Raw genomic sequence first — 24,012 nt, forward strand, 5'->3', positions numbered from 1 at the left:
GGGAAAGCGGGAGGCGGGGGCGGGGGCTGGCAGGGGTGGAGCTTACGAGGAGGAGGCGGGGCTTGGGGGCTGCGGAAAGTCTGGGCTGAAAGCTTGGGGCTGATCTCTTGCTGAGCTGGGGGTCCTATCTCCTGAACTCACAAAAGATAGCCCTGCTGGCGCTCTGCAGACTTGGCTGACTGGTTCAGGGCCCGCTGTCACCCACCCGGATCGGCCACCACCAACGTCCCCGGATGCAGTGCAGCCTGCTCCTGCCCTTTCAGCATTAACCCCCTAAGGACCTCAAATCCCCGCTGAGCCTTAGGCAGCAACACTGAAAAACCCAGGCGGCCACGTGCTGCGCCGCCACTGCGCGGGATGTGCGAGGATAGCTTCGCGAGGTCAACGCTAAGGGAGTCCACCCCGCCCGCGGAAACCGTCACGCGGGACGCGATCGTTGAGTGCCTTGCAAAAGAAACACTTAAAGGTATTTAAAAGGCATCCTTTAGGAAGAAGGCCATAGACTATGGTTTTGAGGTCCGCTCCATGCTATTTCTCCCCTTCAACCTCAATTGGTTGCAGCCCTGAAGACAATCGCATATATTTTTTAGCATCCTTGTCACCCCCGAGACAGTAGCTGTCACTACTGTCCATTTCAGAAGGTCCAGATACAAGCCTGCTGGGTGGGACACCAGGACGAAGGGAGGCTGGGGATGAGTCTTGCGGGTAGAGGGACTCTAGCACCTTTCTGGGGGATTGTTTAGATAAGGTCGGCTGGCCCGTCACGTGAATGATTAAAAGTTGTTACCTAGAAGGGGAAACCCGGAAAGAGGGTCTGGCTTTGGGAAGTGGCTTGGAAACTACAAAACCGAGCTTCTTGGGAATGCTTTTTTGCCTAACAGGAAGTGGAGCGTCACCCAAAGCGAGGGAGGGGTGGCCACTCGGGGACTGTCCCCTGCTCCAGGCACTCACTTTGCAGGCGGCGCATTTCCTAGGTTATCAGTTGGACTGGCCGAGAGGTTGGAAGCCCGGTTTAGGAAAGGGGGTGGAAAAGAGGCAAGCAAAGGATTTCGATTTATGCTAACCAAGCTGCAAATAAACCCGCTGGCCCCACTGCAATCTTCTGCACTAGAGGTGAGGCAACTGTAAAATTCTCTTCCGTTGATTTTATTTTTCCATTTGGGACCTATGCCTGTTTTGCCCTCGTTCTTGGAACTTCGTGGATAGGAAGAATTTATTCTGTAATTTAATTTTTGAAAATATGTCTTGAAATCTTTTGAAATGTTCATCTTTAAAAACTGCTGGTAACAAACGGCTTGATACTATATTATAAGTTCTAGGACAAACATGTCCTTTTTGTCTTTGCCTTTCTTGGGTTATTTGCCATTATTTTTATTTAGGCAAATATTCTCAATTAGTAGCATTTACTTTTTAAAGGACACTTTTCTGTTGTTGTTTAGAGCAGTCTTTGCATTCTACCCTACTGCATTGCTGGGGAAGCCCTAACTGGTTGCAGACTACGTCGTTTGAAGCTAAATAGCTATTGCAATTGATTTTTTGCCTTCAAGACTTCTTTATTTCAGTATGATGGTAGGGATGGTGTATAGAAATAATCAAGTTTCAGTTCCAGCCTTCTTGTCAAGGTCGGCTGTGATTTGAGCCTATGTGTTTTTTTTTTTTTTTATTCTGCCTTTGGAAATGAATTCTGTATTCCATCTTGCACTGTTGTAAATCTGAAATTGCTTAGCTGGCATAGGGAGAAGCCCACATTACCCGTTATTGAATAGTTTTGAAAGACATTAAAGAAATTTAATTTTAGCTTTATCGGTTTCCAGAGACTTCTAGATTTATCTCCCTCAAGGTAGATCTTCTCTTGAGGATCTTTTCTTTCTAACTGTGGCAGTGCTGTTTCTCATCCTTAGCGCTGGACAGCATAATGGCCAATTCAGCGTTAAAGGCATTTTCCTTTGCAGTATAAAGCACAGAAGGATACGCTTTAAACAAGGAAAAGTTCTAGAGGTAGAAGTTGTTTCCATTGTGCCTCACTTCCTTTTGTAATCTCGAGATAATATTTTCCCTATACATGTTAACCTTCATACATATTAACATATGTCCCACATATCAAAACTGGACTCTTATTTGGTGAGTATCTAGTATGTGTCAGGCTCTGTGCTGGGTGTCAAGACTATAAAGCGAGATAAGTCAGAGTTCTTCTCCTGGAAGAGTTTTACGGAGACGACCGATTAATGTAAAGAGAAGGAGGTGGGGAGAAAGACAAACCCATCGCTATTTTAGAATTGTGCAGTCTTTTTAAGTTGTGCACCAGAGATGAATGTGAAACAGTGAACAGAGACAGCCATTGCTCAATGAGCCTTTCTCCATATGCTCACCCATCCATTTTACTCCCACAGTAATTATTATCATTAAAAAAAAAAATGAGTTGGGAGAACAATGTTTTGGATTACTCAGCTCTGTTTTCGTGGTCAGTGTTTAAGCAAGTCTGCAGTCAGCTGAAGTACTTGGGAAGTCTCCAGTCATAGGTCCTTCGTGCATTACAAAGATTAAATAGCTAGGGAAGACTATAAAATAGATGCAGTAATAAAGGTTCTTAAATGAATAAATTATTTCTATTTTAAATATTTGTGTACATATTCAGTTAGTCGCTTTAGATGAATTATGCACACTGTATGGGGTGATGAGATGTGTGGTTGAAGACTGAAATATGAAAGCAGAGAAGATGAAAGGACGGAAATTCCTCTTGTCCTGGGTCCTTTCCAGTAATAGACAGCAAGAATGAGAAGGCTGCCATCTGTCAACCTCAGTAATCCATGTGGCATTTATCTGCAACCCTATTTTAGACCCATGGTTTATTAGATACAATAGATGAGTGTCCTGTGAACTATTGGTTTAAAAAGAAGTTGTAATGCAGGGTAAGAGTAAAGATGCATGTAAGTCTAGGAACTAGTGATGCAAATTATATCCGTGGTCCTTGGCGTCACTTGGAGATATGTGTGCTCTGGTTTCAAGTGCATCAGTCGGAATAGTCTTTGTTTACTCTGTTTCTAGACCCTCCAAAGAAATCTAAAAACAAAAGCACTGCAGTGTTAGCATTAGCCAACAAGAAAACACTATCTGCTTTAGTCCCCAAATGTCATTTTTAGAACCTAGAATAGCATTTTTTTTTCATTTAAAAGTCACTCAAAACATCACAGAAAATTCTTTGCTATCTTTTAATAGTACCAAGAAAACCTGTTCCCATGAAGCACTGAAGGTGTAAGGAATGCTGTTGTAAAAAATTAATAATACGATGAGGTAAGTAACAGGTTCTGTCTCTTTAAAAAAAACAACTAAAAAAACCAGTAAAATACATATAACATAATGTAGCATCTTAATCATTCTTGCAGTTCTGTAGTCTCAAGTATTTATATATTGTTGTATAACTGATCTCCAGATAAAACCATCCTCCTCCACCTGCTCCCAGCCCTCGGCAACCATGAGTGTACATCATGTTTCTGTGAATTTAGCTGTACTAAATACCTGATGTAAGTGAGAGCATACAGTAGTTGTCCCTTTTGTGTGAGCGTTTGTTTAGCATAGCTTAACGTCCCTTTTGAGGCTGAACTAAAAGTCCATTGTATGTGTATACCACACTTCCCAAATGGATGACTATTTATTCATCCATGGAAGTTGGGTGACTGGTTTTGTTTGTGTGTTTTGTTTTGCTATTGTAAATATAATTTTATGACATTGGTGAAATACCATTATTTTAGTATGAGGTTATTTTTCATTTGGATGTTGTTGTTGTTGTTGTTGTTGTTGACACAGGGTCTCATTTTTACTAGCCAAGAAGCCACTCTGTATGCATACCAAGTTGGCCTCTTAACTCACAGAGATCTGCCTGCTTCTGGCTCTGACTATGAGTCCTTGGATCAAAGGCACATGTTAACGGCATGTGTCAACATACCTGGCTTAGTTCAGATTTTTCTACATTGGTTGGTTTGTTTCCTTGAAACTAAAAGTTCCGACAGGCATGGAAGCAGTTCCAGCCTTAGGGAGGCTAGGCCATGAGGACTGTGGATTTGATGCCATTCTTGGCTGTATAATGAGACCCTGTCTCCAAAAATACAAATAAAACTTCTGGCTGGGACCAGAACCTATTAGAAAATACCATAACGCCTCTTTTAAGGTGGATCCACTGAAATCATAGTCCAGATGTTAGGATAAAATCAACACTTGTGGCTTCTTTCTTTCTTTCTTTCTTTCTTCCTTTCTTTGTTTATTGTAAGATGGATGGAAGCCTTTCTAGGACTGAGCCATAGACTGTTGACCTTTTGGCTAAGATTAAATGTAGTATCTGTTTTTATCAGTTTATCTAAGGACTGAACCTGTGGCTTCACACACACACTGAGTGTGCTCCCTGTCGCTGAGCATTCCATACCACCTCCATTACCTTCCTCTATGCAATACTCTTGTTGTCTGGAATAAAGGTGAAAACAGAGTCCTGTAAAACACAGAGACAAGCCTGGGCTACACAGAGAAACCCTGTCTCAAACACACACACACACACACACACACACACACACACACACACACAGACAATACAAAGTGGCTCCTGGATGAGCTGGGGATTTGATTCTGGCCCACCACTCTGTCTGTGCTGCAGGAAATACTTTTCATATTCTGTTCCAGCTTTCGCATCTACAAAACGAAGTGTGCCAATTTTAGTTTTTTTCTTCTTCAAAAATTAGAAACGCTATCAGTTGGAACCATTGTCTAACGTGAAGGGAGGGAAGCTCAGGCAACTTGTGTTGCTATCCCTGAGCTAAGCGAGGGCCGGGGCTATGTCTGCCTCTCTTTTCCCACAGTGCCGGGCACATGGTAAGAACCTGTAAATATTTGTTGACAGGGTAGAGCACCTTGGATTGTGCGACCTTTCCCCACTAAAGGGAAAAAGCTCACATGAATGGGAAGAATTCCATCTCAGGCTTAGTATCTGGAAATACTTACAAGCTACGTTCATGTGCATGAATCTGTTTCTCTTCAAGAAGTGACTTTGGAAGCTGCTGAAAACTAGTTTCAGCTAAGAGGGAACGCCATCCTGGGCTTCGTTGCCTACCAATCTTGCTGTCCTCTCCCGCAGCCTTCCTATTACTAAAACAGGTAGAAGTTCAAATGAAAAGCACCAGTGGCCTGAAATGGCAAAAATTAAAGATTGGCAGGTGGACTTGACTTCTTTTTGACCCAGTTCTCAAACTAATTTTGCATTAGACTCCGCTGGGCTAAAAATGCTTTCCTATTTCTAGCGCTGTGCTTAGTGTTCACTGATGCCTTGGGTCCTTGTATGAGTCTGCAATGTTCTTTTTAGGAATAAGGCCACTCTTGAGCCCCGTCTAGTGTGCTTGCATTGGATTGGTCATCTCCCAACACATCATTATCATCTTAATCATCTGTAATTACCTGACACTTCCAAGAGAAAGGAGCAAGGCTAGGAATACTCTTTAGTTACAATAGTTCACACCTGTGCACCTTGACAACTGAGAGGACCTCCTTGTGTGCCTCAGTGATAAATGGCTAGACTGGAGGGGGCAGGCTGTGCATGAAAAACAATTTATACATGCTTATGTTTTATTTCTCCATAAATCACTGATAATAAATTTTAGTTATTGATATTGGCTCCCGGGAGCTAGGTTGAGAATATGATGTTTTAAGGAGGAAGAGGGGGGAGAAGGAAGAGTAGAAAACTCAAGACTGATGAGTAGCTTTTGGTGCGGCCAGGCCAGGGAGAGCAGGAAGGGAATGGAGACACAGGTGTCTCATGATGGATGCCCTGCTTTGAAAGCTGCCAGTTTTATTCCCTCTAACTTGATTTATCCATAACGAAATGGCTCACTCAACCTGGCTGCCCACAGCAGAGGGCTCGGATGTAATGTAATCGGTTCAGAAATAATTTTCTTGCTGCTCATGCTGAAGAATGACCCGTTACAGCAGCACTTACCAGTCTGAGGTAAGTACATGGAGACATTAAAAAATACTGTTTTATTGTTTCTGTTTCAGAGCTATGGTTTCAAAAATGTACTAAAGACAGAATTAGGCCTTCTAAAGGATAGGGTTTAGGTGGTTATCAATGATCATGTGTGCCTTTGGGTGTGTGTAAACTGTTACAGGAAAACATAGCTCACTTTATTTATTTATTAATTAACATATATGATATATGACTGTTCGCAAGCATGAAAAGATCTCAAGGCACATCTATGATACTACATGACCTCTTTTATTTGTATCTTTGTGTGTGTGTGCGCGCGCGCGTGCACGTGAGCATCTAATCCTACGTTTTGTAGTTTATTATGAATACAGAATAGTAAAATATTTTTGGTACGCTTAGACTTGCAAAGCAAGTAACAGAAGTGAAGCTTCGTTGGGATAAATTGAGAGGACAGAGTGACAACGTAAGAAGAGCTGTGTGACATTTCTAAAGTAACAGTGACAGGAAGGAATTCCCGAATATGGGCAAAATCCTCGAAATCTCCTGAGGTCAGAGAGATGGCTCAGTGTTTATGAGCACTAGCTGCTCTTTCAGAGGTCCGGCGCCCAGCACCCACATGACAGCCCCACAATCATCTGGCAAGAGATCTGATGTGCTTCTGGCCTCCGTGGGCATCAGGCGTACATACTGTGCATATACACACCATGCAGGCAAACACTCCCGAGCATAAAAATAAATAAATCTTCAGAAATATTCTCTTCCTAAGCTACCCTAAAACACCCAGAAAAAAACTTCAGATTGCAGTAAATTCTAGTTTATTTTGCTAAAAATTTAATGGAAAAACTCATTACGGGGCAATCAAGTCTATACTCTCGTTACTTTTAAGTGCCCAAACTAAATTTTAATCTGTCAATGTATTCATTACTTTATAGCTCATAGAAACAATCTTGATGGAAGAAGGATTTATTTTGACTTTGGCTTGTTGTTTGGGAGGTTCAGTTCATCATGGGAGGGAAGGCATGACAGGTGGCTCCATGGTGGTTGGACTGTGCTGCTCGTTACATGGGGTCAGCGAGGAGACAGAGAGGTCTACTGGACCCAGGAGGATCAGTAACCTGTAAGGTCTACCCTTGAGTGACCCCACTTCCTCTAGCTAGACCCCACTTCCTAAAGGCGCCACAGTCTCTTTAATGGAGTACCACTACCTCCAGACTCAGTATTCAGTCACATGAAAATATGAAAGGCAGCTCAGGACCAAACTGAAACAATCATGTAGGTAAGAATTTTGTCTGTTTAAACTTGGTCTGCTGCAAGCCTGCATCAGTCAGACACTTCCTGGTTATCATTACCTCCTAAACCTCTGGGAAAAGGAAGATGATATCTAACAAATTGTGATTCTCTCCCCCCCCCCCACCCCCCAGACATCCAAGGACAAAAAAAGAGTTTCTGTAGAAACTGAGATACTAAAAAGTATTTTAATTCAGAGTAACCCCAGAAAGATGGGGGTGGGGTCATTGTTGCAAATGAAAACCAAACTAGCCAGAGACTCAGGCTATCTATTATTCAAGCACCTTGGCTACATCTTGTGCATGTATGTGTATAGAAAGAAGTAAAGCCCAGGTTCTGAATTGAGCTCTTCCTTCCCATTTGAGATGATTTTATCTCCTTGCAGATGAGCGTCCTTGCCTGAGCATCTGTATTCTCTAACCAAGCAAGTCCCAATCCTGGTGTTGAGAGTAGAAAAGTGGCCTGGGTGGCTTGGGCTTGAAGTCCCATTCATGACTCTTTTGTCTCATCACCTAATGGTGATGGTCCAGGTCTTTTATGTAGGAAACATTTCTTGAGTACCCTTTTGATTGGACCTAGTTTATATTTGAATTTAGGGCAATTGAAAATTGATTTATATGAGTGCTCTATCTGCATGTACACCTGCATGCCAGAAGACGGCATCAGATCACATTATAGATAAATGGTTGTGAGCCGCCACATGCTGGGAATTGAACTCAGGACTTCTGGAAAAGTACCCAGTGCTCTTAACCTCTGAATGATCTGTCCAACCCAAGTTAGGGCAATTTCAGCATAGATTCCCTCAGTCCATTCAACTATTCGAAGTTACAACACCGACTCAGACAGTGAGCCAGATGCTATTCCTAAAGATTGTGATTCCTAAAGATGTGATTCCTAAACATTGCCACCTATTCCCTCAAAACGTTGCCACCCAGTGGGACAGTGACATGGCTCAGCAAGTAAAAGCACCTGCTGCCAAGCCTGTCAACCTGAGTGCAGCCCCCAGGACTCACACAGGTGGGAGCCAGATGGTGTTTATAAGAATTGAGTAGACGTTTATTCACACCTAGGAAGAAGAAAGTGCTCTGTAGGTAAATGGCAAATACAGACACCGGTTTGTCCCTTTGCCTCAGTTTGACTATTTGCACGCAGTATACCTGGCCAGGAGCTGTTGGCTGCTAGGCAATGGGCAGCTGACTCTCCCAGCTCTCATCTTGCCTGTCTATAGATGGAAGACACGTTTTGAGTTGACCTCTGCATTCCATCTGGGGATGGTGGGGAAAAAGGGCCCGGCTGACAAAGGCCCTTTTTTGAGCATCTGTAGTCTGTAATCATCAGTTTTTATGCAAGTACGTATCCTGGAGAAGGAGCCCAAAGAGAAACAGTCTGTGCTGTATCGGGCAGATCTTGCAGCGAAATGGCAGAACCGTTATCAGTTTTCTACCATCTGTGGTACAAGATGAACGAACAGATCCTCGTTGTCGGGTGCCAAGATGCTCACTGTGTTTCTACCTGATGAGCCAGAGGACTTTTTTTTTGTCCCTGATTCACTCTGGCATTTTGTTTACAGCTTCTCTCTGCATAGTTATTGCTCATCCAGTCTGAAGAAACTAGCCCCAAGAAAAGAATTCAGCAGCACTGCTTCCAGCAACCGTTGATAAATAGGGTGTCTTGGAAAATTCAGATCCGTCTAAATACATCCTTGTATTTGTAACTCACGGTTCCTTTGCTGTATATTGTTTACTTTCTTCCTTTACCTTATGTCCACGTTTAAAAAAATCCAATGATGATCACCCAGAAACCACTTCACTCAGAAGTTTAAACATTCCTCACACCATAACTCAGTCATTCCACCGCACAGCATTCACCCAGGAGAGATGTTAACAAATGTCTGCATAAGCATTTGCTCACAAGTGTTCATGACAGCAATATTGATAATAACCCAAATGTGGAAACAACCAAAGTGCCCTGCCATCGATGAACAGGAAAGCAAAGTGTGAAATATTTGTATAATAGAATGTTATCTAGCAGTGAGAATAGAATGGGGAGGGGGTACCAGGAAGATGCTTCACTATTTAGTGCTTGCACTGCAAATGTGAGGGTCTCCAGGGCCTGTATAAATGTCAGGCAGGTATGGTATCCACACACACACACCCCAATCCCTTTGCTCCCTCCAAAGGCAGAGACGGAGTCCCTGGGGCAAGCTGGCTAGCTAGATTAGCCAAATCTGCAAGTTCCTGGGTCAGCAAGAAAACCTGCCTCAGTTAATAAAGTGGATAATAACTGAGGAAGACACCCAGTGTCAGCCTCTGGAGTACACACATATGTGTGCCTACCCACATTTAAGAAGCACGTGCACATACACATTACATACATATACATGCCAAAAAAGAGATGCCTGTATCTGTGTATGAAATTTTAAAATATTTTTGCTAGGTAAAAGGAGTAAGATAAAAAAAGCCATATAATGTATAGTTCCATTCATAGAAATGACTAAAATAGGCAAATTCATTGAGACAGAAAGTAAATTTGTGGTTTTCTGGAGCTGGAGAAGGAAGAGACTAATGGAAATTAGAGGGATTGTTCTGAGTTCCCTTGGGTCACTGAAAGTGTTTCAACAATAAATCATCGGCATTTGCCTGCACTTTCAGCACTCAGGATGCTGAGGGAGCACAAGTTAGAATTTGAGGCCAACCTGGGCTACATGGCAAGACCCCATGCTGTTCACATTCTTTAGATGGGTGCATCGTCTGCAATGTACCATCTCGCTGAAGCTATAAAAATGTTTTGGTACACAAAAAATTAATTTTTACATGTCTTGCTCGGTACTTTAGTGGCAGCCATGCCATCTAGAGAGGCATGCTATCCAGAAAAGCTTGCCTTGGCTCTGTTGCTTCTGCTCTGTATCCCAATGCGGCTACACAATGCTAGGCAAGTGTCTTTCCCAGACCCTAAATCTATGCAGTGAGGCAAGTAAATATTGAGGCATCTTTGACAGCTTCATCCCATGTTTGCACATAAGAGCCGTGGGCTTACTGGTAGTCTCTCTTATCATGTTCAAGTAGATCTTACTAGGCAACTAAAAGGAACACTCAGGCTTCTCCACCATGGCACTTTGGGCATAACAGGCCAGATAATGCCCTGCTGTGGGTGCCATCCTGCTCATTGTGATGTGTTTAGCGGTATCCCTGACATCTACCCTCTAGACAACAAACTGTATCTCCACTTCCATTATGACAACCCAAAAACGTCTCCAGACTTGGCCAGCTATTGCCTGGATGGTACAGTAATCCCTGGTTAGAAAACCTCTGGTGTAGGATAACAGTTTATCAAAATAACCAGAAGGATGTGTTCCGTGTTTTCCTTCTTCCCTTGTGGTGTCCAGGCTCTGCTGCACATCAAGCAGGGAAGGATGGGCCAGAGCCAAATCCCGAGGTCCAAGTCTTCCCCTGGGGTGTCTGGACCCAGATAAACACTGGGGGAGTGGGGAGGATAAAGCAAAGTCTGGAACAGATGGGTCAGCAGGATCCTAGTCTGGCAGGGATGGCAGGGAATGCTGGAGGGAAGAGGTCTCCAAAGATATCAGTGTTACAGCTCTTTTTTTTTTTTTTTTTTTTGGTTTTTCAGGCTCTGTATAGCCCTGGAACTCACTCTGTAGACCAGGCTGGCCTCGAACACAGAAATCCGCCTGCCTCTGCCTCCCAAGTGCTGGGATTAAAGTCGCCGGCCACCACCGCCCGGCGTGTTACAGCTCTTTAGTGCTACAATTCTTTTACAGTGCTTGTCTTTTAGATGAGCTTCAAACATATCTCTCAGATGGTACTCAATGAAACAGATTACACACATACAGTTTATTAGGGTGAACAGGGACTATATAAACCTTGGAAAGTGGGAAGGGGTTCTTCTTAGGGTGAAGTTTCATTGGCTGAAGTTTAAGCCTCTAGGGATAACCTCATTTGCATAGAGAGGCTTCCAGGAAGTTGAACCTGTAATTTTGCAAAGGTTTACATTACCTGACATTCCTCAGGTAGAGTGTGGGGGTAGGGGCTCCCCAGGGTAAAATCAAGAAGAGGAAGTCCCTTTGGGCAGACAAAGGCATCCTCCATTTTTCAACCAGCTCAGAGGAGCTATCCAGACATCGTAGACTTTGACCATAACTAGCAGGGTTTCCCAACAAGACAGAGCATCAATAAATATACACAGACATGTGCATATTTATTTTTTAAACAGAAAAATAAAGGAGAAAAATTGGGATTGAGAGCAAGAGCAAGGTGGCCAACTTTATTTACTTCTTGCATATTCACATCTTGTTGATGCATTCATTCATGTTCCATCGAGAGCACAAACTGGGGATTAGATGATAGTGTCTTTCTTTAGAAAAAAAAAAAAAACAAGAAAGCTGGAACTGTTCTCTGGAGTGCATCAAAGTTTTTTGCAATGGGACTGCCATAGTGCTTGATTTCAGCTATTCTCAAAGTAGAATGCCCCTTGTACGGAAGTTTAGAAAGTCCTTTCTCTTTTGCTTTTCCATGCAAATTTAAATATTTGCATAATTTAATTGAGGTGCATTATTTAATAAATGCCAAATGAAATATTTATGATCTATCTCCAAAGACATAAATTATTCAGCTCTCCAGAAACCTTTCAGATACAGGTAAGGTAAGGGATTACAAAGTGTTTGAAGGAGAAGACTTGTGTGATGGCACAGGGGATGCACTCCAACTTAGGCGTATAAATGTTTTTAGAATATGCCATTTCAATTCAGCTACCTAAAGTAGTGCAAAGCTCTTGATTCTAGAGTCCTTTAATGCAGTTGGCAAAACCTTGTTTTACCCCGAGTGTGTTTATAAATGACCATGCAGAACTGAACATGTGTTTTATGAGACCCACTTTTAAATTCAGTGCTAAAAGGATTTTTTCAAACCTTCGGAATCAAGATTAGTAATTCCTGCATCTTTGGTTGATTACCTTAGCAGCATGTGCTGTGTTAGTAAGAAAGTGAATGAAAATATTCTCCAAAGCCTTAGATTACCGTTCTTGAGAAGTAATTGCATAAAGGCTGATATTACTAATTTATTCCTATCTTAGAGTGAGCCTGTGATAGAGGAGAAAACACAAAATTGCTTGTCTTAATAGAACAAACTGCCGAACAAGGTTTAAGACCAAATACCCTTGAAGACTCTGCAGAAGTGTTTCTGTCAAAATCATACTGCTTTTCAAGTCTGGACTGGAAACACGAGAGCTTTTGTGGCTTGTCCTTGTGAATAAGCTCTTCCCAAAGCAGGTGATAGTGCATTTCTGTAGTCAGAGAACCCAGGAGACTGAGGCAGGAGGACTGTGCATTCAAGGTCAGCCTGGGCTACATAGAGAGAGACCCTGTCTCAAAAAATAAACATAAATTAAGCCACCTGTGACCCATCACACTGTCCCATCAGAGAATGCATTCCCGGAGTTGTCCATTCTCTGAAACTTAAAGGGAAGGTATAAAAGGATTCTGTGTGGTTTCTCTCTGCTCTTGAATTAGAGAAATCTTTCTACCTTGCTCAGGGTATCTTGTGGAAAAGTTGGGGGAAGGATTGAGGGACCAGAAGGGGATAGGGATTCCACAAGAAGATCAACAGAGTAAACTAACCTGGACCTTTGGGGGCTTCCAGAGACTGAACCACCAACTAAAGACCATACATGGACTGGACTTAGGCCCCCACACATATGTAACAGATGTGTACCTTGGTATTCATGTGGGGTTCCAACAACTGGATCAGGGACTGTCCCTGACTCTGTTGCCTGCCTGTGGATCTTGATCCCCTTCTAGGCTTCCTTGTCTGGCCTCAGTGGGAAAGGATGCACCTAGTGCTGCAGGGACTTGATGTGCCAGGGTGGGGTGATGGGAGGGTGTTCTCTTCTCAGAGGAGAAGGGGGAGGATGGGGGCCTGGGGGGGGCACAGGGGCTGTGATAAGGATGTAACATGAATAAATTTATTAATTAATGAGAAAACAAAACACATTTCACAAACATGAAGTGATGTCTTGGCTCTATGGTGGTTATTAAAACCCAACCCGGCTGTAAAGTGTCCTCTTTGCAGACTGAAAGATTGCTCAGACTAGTCTGAGGGGCTGCTTGTGGGACAATGGCCTAGCTGCAGTTGCCTGAGTTTACACAGAAGCAAATGAAGACCTTAGATATGGTTGACGTGTGCACACCACTGTGCTTTTCTAAGACAGTGAAAACAGAACCCAGTACATAAAGGCAGTTCTGTATTAAGGAGAGTAGTGTTGTTGCTCTGGACTGTCCTCATGCCATAACCATGGGTTGATTTTCAGCAAGAGGTTCTAAGAGCTTCTTCATTCTTTATCAGTATTGGGCAACAAATAACCTGTTTGCTACATCATCTAGGAAAAGAGATAATTTCAGTGAGGTTAAAAAAATGGATCAAAGTCATCAGAAATAATACACAGTTACAGTACTAGCACCCATGAGACAAGGTACCTCAAGTTTGAGGTTAGTCTGTTATGTAACCTAAGGCCAGCCTGGGTTATATCCTAAGACCCTGACTCAACACAATACACTAGTAATAACAATCTCATATTTTCTTTTTCTGTGTGAAGGTGTGTGTGTGTGTGTTTGTGTGTGTGTGTGTGTGTGTGTGTGTGTGTGCGTGCGCGCGTGCGCATATGCTCACACATGTATGGAAGGGTAGAAGTCAACTTGTGGTATAGTGTTCTTTAAGTGCCACCCACTTTGACTATTTGAGACATGGTCTCCCTCTCTCTCACTGGGATGTGGTGCTCACTCACTAAGCTTGACTGGCCGGTAAACACCAAGAACCCACCTGCCTCTGTCTCTGCAGAGCTGGGATTACAAGTGCTTGCCACCACACCCAGTTTTTCATACTAAGTACAGAGGATCAAATTTGGGATCCTCACGCTTGCATGACTAACATTTCATCCACTAAGCTGTCTCTCCCAGACTTTCATATTCATTCTCATCCAGAGAAATCTGTTCTGTTGACTTAAAGGTACTTTATGTTGACCAGAAATTCCTAGTTTATTATTTTTTTTAATCTAGTCTCTTCGTTAGTGAATTTCTTTAGAGAATCTATTTTCCAAAATCTGGGTTTTATACTTGTAAACTAGGTCCTAGCCTGAGGACTGGCCCCAAAGTGAGGAAGAGAGGCAGACATTTTATCTAGCCTGTACCTGGCTTATCCTGAAATAATATTAAACACTCAGGCAGCTGCCTAGAGCAGGGTCTGAGAGCAAAGCCTGGTGATTCCACTGGTTTTATCTCTTTATGGCGTGCTGGAAAACTATGCAGGAAAGCCCTGCTTCCTACTCAAAGACAGTCAGTCATGGATGCTACATCATAAGATGGCTGCATCCACGACAAGCTGGATTCACCTATTGACAAAATGGATACAAGACAGTTATCAAAATAACAATGTAAGGACATGCCCGAAAAGCTTAGTGGAGGTTTGTGGGGTAATAAATCATCTGGATTCAGATGCAGGGTTAATTAAAAACCATCAGCATTAGAGCAGGAGGTAGCAATCCAGGAAATGGCAATGTGTGGAGCCAGAAAATCATTTCTAAGTCTGTAAAACTAACAGTAAGATTTAGCCTATACATTGGAGAGGTTGATTAGCTAGAAGCATCTGACTAGTGAGGATCCAGGCTACCCTCTTCAGTTGTGTTCACAGCTACCATTCCATGGTTACCTCAGGAAGGCTGGTCTGTTTTGTTAGAAGTGGGATCTTAATCTGTAGTATGTAGCCCAGGCTGTCCTGGAACTTGCCATCCCCCTGCCTCAGCCTCATGAATGCTGGGTTTGCAATGTGCATCACCGTATGTTGGGATCTATGTTATGACACGTGGTCCTGTAGAAGTACAAGAGTCCTATCCTGTTACTGCTCCATTGCGGTGGAGACATCATGGCCAAGGTAACTCTCACAAAAGAAAACATTTTATTGGGATCTTGCTTACAGTTTCAGAAGGTTAGTCCATTATTATCATGGTGTGGGGAGCATGGCTGCAGGCGGGCAGAGGTGGTGCTGGAGAAGTAGCTGAGAGCTTTACATTCTGATGTCTGTAGATAGCAGGCTCATGGAGACAGAGATGAGGGTGAGAGAGTGGGGTGAGCCGGGGAAAGGCAGGAGGGAGGGGGAGCTTTTGAAACTTCAGTGGCCACTCCCATTGACACACTCCTTCAGCCATGCCACACAGCTCCTAATCTTTCTAAACAGTTCATCAACTGGGAGCTAAGCATGTAAATGTAGTGTCTATGGGGGCTATTTTCATTCCGGCCACCGCAATCCCCTACATCAACGTGCATGTGAATCCTGGCAGAACAGCACAGCGTACAGTCTTGAGCAGCCTGGCATAGAGGCATAGGTTTTCTGGAGATAACACCTAGTGCTATTATTCAAATTTTTTAATAGTCCCAGAAAAGTTATTGCATCCCCATGAGTTATCTAAAGTGTATCAAATAAGAAGAAAATGGAGGAAGACAAAGGGGGAGGAGAAAGAGGGGGAAGAGGTAGAGGAAGAGGGAGGAGAGGAAGAGAAAGGAGCAGCCTTGGTTACTGCCTTCACAATATCAAGCTAGACAACATTCTTATAATGAGTGGGCCCATGAGTTCCCAGCCCTGGGAGCTATTGGTAGTTGATGCTTCAGGGTGAGAGAGACATGATTTTCTTTTTCTTTTGAAAGGTTTGACCCCTGGAGGTGGACTGTATTCCAGGGGTAGACCCAAACTTAGGCACATATGGTCAGCACAAATCGGACTCTGTGGGACTTTCTGGACTCACCAGTGGTGTAAATAATGACACAGAGACTCACCAATTTACATTATTGCATAGGCCTTAGGTTAGTCAAACCTCCCAGCTAGCTAGACTGACTTAATGTTATCCTACCTCACACCCCACCATGTGGCTAGCTCTTTAACTCTCTCTCAGTCCTGGTACATCTGACCACCTCTGTGTCCTGCTGGCAAATCTCCTTGAGCCTGTTCTTCTCCATGAAATCCTCTCACAGGCCGGAAGTCCCACCTTCTCTTTCCTGACTAGCTATTGCTCATCAGCTGGTTATTAAGCCAGTCAGCAAGTGAGGAACGTGAATGTTCACAAATAGTGAGGCAAGTGGTGATCCCTAAGAATAACAATACCAAAATCTTCCCAGTACTCAGCTGTCTGCACACATAGCAATCAGCAATGGAATAACACAAAGACAACCTTCACGCAATGGACAAACAGGTTACCCCAACAGTGGGTTCTTCTTAAAAAAAAACAAAAAGAGGACTTGAAGTGGTGTGAGAAATGTTGGTGGATCTGGGAGGAGCTGAGGGGAGGAGTGGGAAATGCATATGATCAAAATACATTGTATGATATTCTCAAACAGTTGATAAACATATATTTTTAAAAGAATGTAAGACTACATTTTTTTTTATTTGTCAGGCCAAATCACTTTACAAACAAATGTAAATCCCTGACAAGAGTGATCAATGACTTAATTGAAACATAGTGACTTTATTTTATTGCCGTCTCTACTCCAGGGGTTGCCACATCTGCAAACTTCCGGGAAGAGTCATGGGGATCCGAGTGCTCCGGTTCTCCCTGGTGGTCATCCTTGTGTTGCTGCTGGTAGCAGGGGCTTTGACCAACTTACTCCCCAACATCAAAGAAGACAAGATGCTCACTCTTCGTAGGGAAATCAAATCCCCGAGCAAGTCGGCCCTGGATTCCTTCACTCTCATCATGCAGACATACAACAGAACGGACCTCTTACTAAGACTCTTAAATCATTATCAGGCAGTACCAAATCTGCACAAAGTGATCGTGGTGTGGAACAACGTGGGAGAGAAGGGACCAGAGGAGTTGTGGAATTCTCTAGGGCCTCACCCCATCCCTGTCATCTTCAAACCACAAACAGCAAACAAAATGAGAAATCGACTCCAGGTCTTCCCTGAAGTGGAGACCAACGGTGAGTCAAAGCTGGATCTGAAAGGTCTGATGGGGCTCCTGTGGGTGTGTGGTAGGACTTCCAGCTTTCAGGGAAGTCGCCGTTTAAAAGACACTTTCAAACACTTAAGAAGAAATTTCCAGATTTCCAACAAGCAGCTTCTGGGGGGGAAGGAACATGCACAGACACCTTATGATGACAACAAAGGGGATAATGTTAAAATATTTTTAAAAGGTATGCTGTGTAACACAGCACACACAGAATGTATGTTATTCACTACAGAAAAAGTCATAAGATGGCAGTTCTAGTCAGGGTTACTATTGCTGTGATGAAACACCATGACCAAATGCAGCATGGGGAGGAAAGGGTTTATTTGACTTACACTTGCATATCACTGTTCATCATTGCAGGAGTCAGCATAGAAGTCTGGAGGAAAGCTGAAGCAGAGGCTATGGAGGGGTGTTGCTTACTAGCTTGCCGTTTAGTAATTGGGTTAGAAAATAGTCAGTCTGAACACTATAGTCAGTATAGACACAATGGTATCTTCTTGAGTTTTGCATTCATTTCCATGCTGTTCAATGTCTTTTTTTTTTTTTTTCTCTCCATCCCAGCGGTGTTGATGGTAGATGATGACACACTCATTAGTGCCCAGGACCTTGTTTTCGCTTTCTCAATTTGGCAGGTAATGTTGCTATATATTTTTATGACACCATATGGGTACAGTTTTACCTATGTGATACCTAACCAGGGAAACTTGATTTTTTTGTTGTTGTTGTTGTTAATGGATGTTACTAAGACAGTACAGACAGTATCTAAAATCATAGCTGAAATTGTCATAGGCCAATCGAGATTTTTAGAGCTCAGTTAAGACAACATGAAAGTTGGCTTAACATCTTCTTGTAATAGGAAGAAAAATTGGAATTAGCTTCCCAAGAACAATGAAGCGATCTGGTACAGCCAAGACTACAATGCAGAAAAGTTTCCCCCAGACCATCTGTGTCTCAACTGGCAAATGTATTTGTATTCTAACAATGTAAGAAACTTGTTATACAAGAAAGCATCTATCGCCTCAACAAAATCACATACTAGTTGTCTTAGGATTTTACTGTAGTGAACAGACACCATGACCAAAGCAACTCTTATAAGGACAGCATTTAGTTGGGGCTGGCTTACAGGATCAGAAATTCAGTCTGTTATCATCAAGGCAGAAGTGTGGTAGCATCCAGGCAGGCATGGTTTAGGAGGAACTGAGAGGTCTACATCTTCATCTGTAAGCCTCTAAGAGAAGACTGATTTCCAGGCAGTTAGTACTAGGGTATTAAAGCCCACACCCACAGTGACACACCTACTCTAACAAGGCCACAACTCCTAATAGTGTCACTCCTTGGCCCAAGCATATACAAACCATCACACTAGTTGAGCCCATGTTGAGAAATTCTGAGGTCATAATTCTGTGTGTGGCATTGTGGCGGCAGGTGTTTGGTTTGGCTCAGTTGTCCCTAAATGCCTGCTTGAATGAGCCAGCATATTGCCCACCAGCTCTCCCACTGAGCATATACTAATAATAGCTGAGCTACACACGATGTATTATGGATGAACTGAACTGTGTGCAGATCTTCTGATTACATGCTGTGCTATCCTAGTTGGTCATGTTTGCAGTAACTCCTCCCTAAGGCCACCTGCCACATAACACCACGGGGCACGAAGGGCGGGTGGTGACAGTGCTCTGCCCATACCAGCCTTCTAAAAGCTGCTGTTTTTAATTCCATGCCTAGCGTATTGGCCAGTGAATTTTACTTTTTTTCTCTGCTAACAGGTTTTTTTCTGCCCCCAAAACAAAATCTTTTTAGGCAAAAAGTTCTAATGTAATGGTTCATCTATGAGACTTCTACTTAAGGGTTTTAAAAAGAAAAAAAAAAAAAAGATCAGACTATCCTGAATAGAAAGATAAGATTGGATATAATACAAATAATGTGATTGGTTAGAGCAGTTTGAATAGAAGTATAAAAAAATATAAATGGTATTTTAAGTTTTATTCATAAAGTATCAAGAGCCATTTCAATCCTTTGACGAGGAGTATGTGACTGTATGATTCACCTGGTCAGTGCCCTGGCTCTCTTCATCATTTGGTGTGTCTGCAAGTTCACTGGAGAGGACAGTCACTTGTGCCTACACAGGCCTATTAACCACTCCACCCCCTATCGGCCACCTCCATCCCGCTTGGTGCCTTTCTCCAGCCTGGGAGACTTTTTCAGAATCTGGAGTGAGTAATGGTACTTCTTTGGAGCCTTTCTCCTCCACTGTCATCTGAACATCCTCTCTGCCTCAGCAACAGTTATCACAATCCTCAGTGCTCCCGTCTGCCTTATGCAGCTACCTTTCCAGCCTTCTGTCCTCTCAGGACATGGGACAATGGGAATCCCCAGCTCACAAGTATGCATAACTTCCTTAAACTCTGTGCTCTTTGAAGCGAAATTTAATTCAGCCTAGATTGTGTGTGTGTGTGTGTGTGTGTGTGTGTGTGTGTGTGTGTATCCTCACCTTGGCAGATGAAACTCAAACTGGGTGAAGTTCACATTATTCACAAGAATGAATTAAACTCTTAAACTTTTGATCCTACTTTTGATCCTGTAAATGCCATGCTGGTGCTTTCTTTTGTTTACTGTTCTTTTGTTTGTCTGACCTTTGCTTAAGTCCTTTCTTCATAGAATTGTCTTTGTTACTGTGTATTCTTTCTTCAGAGATCTTGCCATATCTCTTATCTGTACGTATATGTAAATATGTAATTTATCTTGTATTTCCTTAATTAAATTTATATTTTTGAAAAGGAGTATAAATTATAAATGGATTTTAATAAACTATTAGTTATTATTATGACCTGGCCAGCCCCCCCAATAATTGAGGCAGAGTCCCACGGATTTTTAAGTCAGCTTTAGCTCAGTTACTGGGTGAATTACCCCAATCTATTTTTCTATATGCTAGATTGGTTAGTGCCCCAGCTGTGCTCCCCAAGTACTTGCTATTTGAGTCTCATCCTACTTCTGCTATTTCTGTTCCATCAGCCTGTCCTCAGGGTCCACTTCTGGCCATGTGCTCAGGATCCATCTGGCCTAATGGTGGCCTTCTCCTTTCTCTGTTTTCTTTCTCCTTCACCTGTTTCATCGTCATCCTCTTCGTCCTCCTCCTCTTCTTTCGACCTCCTTCTCTTTCTTCCTCTCTCCTCCCTCCCCCTCCTTGTAGTCCACACCTGTGTCCCCCAGCCTGGTAACTGAAACTCCACTTACCTCTATTCACTGAAGTAATTGGCTGTAGCCACTTTTATTTAACCAGTAGTTTTAAATGTGGGGGCAAGGTTTATGCATCAGAGGCTGGTATACATGGGAATTTGCTTGTATGAAGGCAGCCTGATCTTGGGGGCAGTATTTAGCATTTGAATACATAGCAGCACCAGGCCAACCCTCAAAAGGAACTGTCAAACTCTAAGAGGCATAAAATATAACATTGTTTAAAATCAATATTGACTTTCAAGGACATTAAAATCAACATTGAGAAGCAGTAAAAAAAAAAAAAAAAAATCAGTCCTATAGCTGGGTGGTGGTTGGTACAAGCTTTTGAGCCTGGCACTCAGGAAGCAGATGCAGGTGGATCTCTGTGAGTTCCAGGCCAGCCTGGTCTATAGAAAGAGTTCAAAAGGACAGCCAGAGCTAAAAAAACCAAGCCTGGCAGTGGTGGCGCACACCTTTAATCCCAGCACTTGGGAGGTAGAGGCAGACAGATTTCTGAGTTCGAGGCCAGCCTGGTCTACAGAGTGAGTTCCAGGACAGCCATGACTACACAGAGAAACCCTGTCTCGGGGGAAGAAGAAGAAAAAAAAAAAAGAACAAAACCATGATCACTTACGTTTTATCTCCTATAATAATCTTGAGAGCAAGTTTTCTTTTTTGTTTGTTTTTTTGTTTTGTTTTTGTTGTTGCTGCTGGTTTTGAGGGTCTGGGACTCATTTATTTGGTTGGCTTGGTTTTTCAAGGCAGGGTTTCTCTATGTAGTCCTGCCTGTCCTGGAACTCATTCTATAGACCAGAGATCCACCTGACTCTGCCTCCCAAGTGCTGAGATTAAAGGTACGTACCACCACACACCAGCACGATCAACTTTTCTTAGAGCAAATTTTAGAGGACTAGTCTCCTTGGGGATCAAAATTTGTTTGAATCGGATGCTAGAATCGGGAGAATATCTGTACGGTAAGACTGTTTCAGAGAGCTTTTGGTTGTGATGGAATTTAAGCTGTAAGCTTATCCAGAGACAAAGTTATGACATTGTCTAGAGTTAGAGGAAGTTAGGGAGAAAAAATAAGGAAAATGAAGAAATAAGGAATAAGTGAAAGTTGACAAACCAGCTACATCCTCTGTAACACTTAAGCATCTTTAACCATGTCTACTCTAAAGAAACACCATACTTAATTGTTCCTTTCCTTCTCTTTTCAGCAATTTCCTGATCAGATAGTAGGATTTGTACCTAGAAAACACGTCTCTACTTCCTCTGGTATCTACAGTTACGGCGGCTTTGAGCTGCAGACACCTGGGCTCGGAAATGGCGACCAGTACTCCATGGTGCTCATTGGAGCCTCCTTCTTCAACAGCAAATACCTGGAACTCTTCCAGAAGCAGCCTGGAGCCGTCCATGCGCTGATCGACGAGACTCAAAACTGTGATGACATTGCTATGAATTTCATCGTCACCAAGCACACTGGCAAGTCTTCAGGGATATTCGTGAAACCTATAAATATGGTCAATTTGGAGAAAGAAACCAACGGGTATTCTGGAATGTGGCATCGGGCAGAGCACTTTCTGCAGAGATCCTACTGTATAAATAAGCTTGTTAATATCTACGACGGCATGCCCTTAAAGTACTCCAACATTATGATTTCTCAGTTTGGTTTTCCGTATGCCAACCATAAAAGTAAAATGTGAACTGGAAACAAAGACAAACCCAAGAACACACTGCTGGGATTTTAGCGGCTTCTCCATGCCGTATGCTTTTGATTTTGTTTCAAGCAACACCATGAACATTTATCTAGTTCACAAGTCTCTATAATAGAAAAACACATATGCAATCCTTCTAGAATATAAAACACATGGACTTCAAAAGCCAAGAAGCTGGCCTTACCCAGATAGGAGTTCTTGTGAAGAGCTTTTGTCCAAGGTTGTAACTCCTTGGTGGTGATATTATTGTTTACATCTCGAGACTGCTCTCCAGTTTGTTTGAGCCCTGGCGTTTGCCTTAAGGACCTACAGCAAGCTGCTTCCAGAGACTCAAAAGAGACAATTTTCAGCTTTTCAGTGAAGGTTGATTGTTTTGATTTGAAGCCTGAAATGCCTGCAGTATAGGGAAAAGCCATGTAAGAAGGGTTTAGTCTGAACCCCATGTTGCTAGTGTCCTTTCTGGCCCTTCTAAACAGAATTGACGGAGCCCAACATGGTTTTGCTGAAGCTGCCAGTACTGGTGTTTTTGCTGTTATGCCTGTTGTGACTGGGAGTGTAAGTTTTTGTGGCTGACTATTGTTTAATTTTTTTTTTTTTTTTGTGAGCCTACTCTGCATGGATCACTAAAATGTGCCAGCCATGTTTCTTATATGCAACCTATATGCAACAAGGAGTCAGTATGTTCCTGTAATCTGTCACCATGTGTGACCTTGAGGATCGACACTAGTTCTTATATTTTACAGAATGTGTTGAATAAATATGTACAAAATAACTTCTGAAAGAATGGTTAAGTAGAAGCTAGCAGAAATTAAAAACCTTAGTGTCAAAGATCTTTATTATTAAAGCATAGGCTATCTTGTGAGTATTTAATAACTGTATCACACAGAAACGTTTCCATCCAGAACTCAGGATTTTGTTAGGATTTTTTTTTTTTTAAGTCTCAAGGCACTATTCATCGGGATGAAATTTCAATAACATAGTTGTAGAAAAAAAAAAAAAAAAAAAAGAATGAGCCATCACGTGAGAAGGCTGTGGGGCTGTGGGATGCCCTCAGGAGTTCACTCTTCCTACTACTCGCTCCTCGCTATGGGAGCCAGTGTTTGCATCCTGCCTGGTGTCCTTTAGTTTGACCTTGTTCACCACTACTGAGAAGGAATACTCCATCAGGCCTTCGTGTATCACTTTTCTTCTTCTCTTCATATAAGGCCTAAACATTCTCAAAGGCATGAAAATAGGAGAATATTGACAACCGAAGTTCCACTGCAAGATCTCAGTTCAGTGTCTGTTTGTCAAACAATGGAGTGTATATGTGTGTGTCATAATGCAATCAGAAATATATTTCATTTGATCCCATTAAAAGTCAATGTCAGTTATCTGCTTTTTCCAAATCTGGTAATAGATTTTTGCCTCTTGGTCGTCCACTGTCAAACAAATAAACGTCAACTGTCCCCTGTGTTGATAGCTGAGCAGGCTGCTTTGGTGATGTGTTCCACGTTTCTCTGTACTCTACAGTACTGCTCATGGTGAAGTTGAAAACATGATGCACTCACCAGGAACAAGTTTCCTATTGGGAAAATAGCCCCGTGTTTAATTTCCTATTGTTTTAAATGCAACATTATAGCGAGTGAATTATACTATGTTCTCACGTATTATAAATAGTCAAATATTATAAAAAATACATTTAGGTCTATACAAGAAAGATTTCTACACTGTGGCTAGACCTCCTAAGACCATCTTTTCATGAAAACCTCTTACTCATGCCCCCACATGATCCAAAATCACTCCTGCAGGCTCAGAACTACACCTGTGAAGCAGTGTAGCTCAGGA

The 24,012-nt window shown here is 42.6% G+C and overlaps 1 protein-coding gene across 3 annotated transcripts; it reads left to right on the plus strand.

The window, feature by feature from the left end:
• On the plus strand, window positions 1-23,651 carry Extl2 (exostosin like glycosyltransferase 2). Of its 3 annotated transcripts, XM_034501266.2 has the most exons (6): window positions 54-466; window positions 975-1,113; window positions 3,217-3,291; window positions 16,798-17,225; window positions 17,816-17,886; window positions 21,688-23,651. In XM_034501266.2, exons 3-6 carry the CDS (start codon window positions 3,287-3,289, stop codon window positions 22,171-22,173), a joined length of 990 nt encoding a protein of 329 aa, XP_034357157.1. In that variant the 5' UTR covers window positions 54-466; window positions 975-1,113; window positions 3,217-3,286; the 3' UTR covers window positions 22,174-23,651. The 3 variants fall into 3 exon arrangements, with proteins under 3 accessions (XP_034357158.1, XP_034357159.1, XP_034357157.1); XM_034501267.2 differs by lacking the exon at window positions 975-1,113 and having other exon boundaries at window positions 1-466; XM_034501268.2 differs by lacking the exons at window positions 975-1,113; window positions 3,217-3,291 and having other exon boundaries at window positions 43-466.
• Window positions 23,652-24,012: the final 361 nt, after the last annotated feature.

The sequence above is a fragment of the Arvicanthis niloticus genome, chromosome 4 (assembly GCF_011762505.2).
Source record: "Arvicanthis niloticus isolate mArvNil1 chromosome 4, mArvNil1.pat.X, whole genome shotgun sequence".
NCBI classification, from domain to species: Eukaryota; Metazoa; Chordata; class Mammalia; order Rodentia; family Muridae; genus Arvicanthis; species Arvicanthis niloticus.

Coding starts and splice junctions, on each gene's coding strand:
- Extl2 (XM_034501267.2), top strand. Junction 17,226..17,815: donor CCCTGAAGTGGAGACCAACG/GTGAGTCAAAGC, acceptor TCTCCATCCCAG/CGGTGTTGATGGTAGATGAT. Junction 17,887..21,687: donor TCGCTTTCTCAATTTGGCAG/GTAATGTTGCTA, acceptor TTCTCTTTTCAG/CAATTTCCTGATCAGATAGT.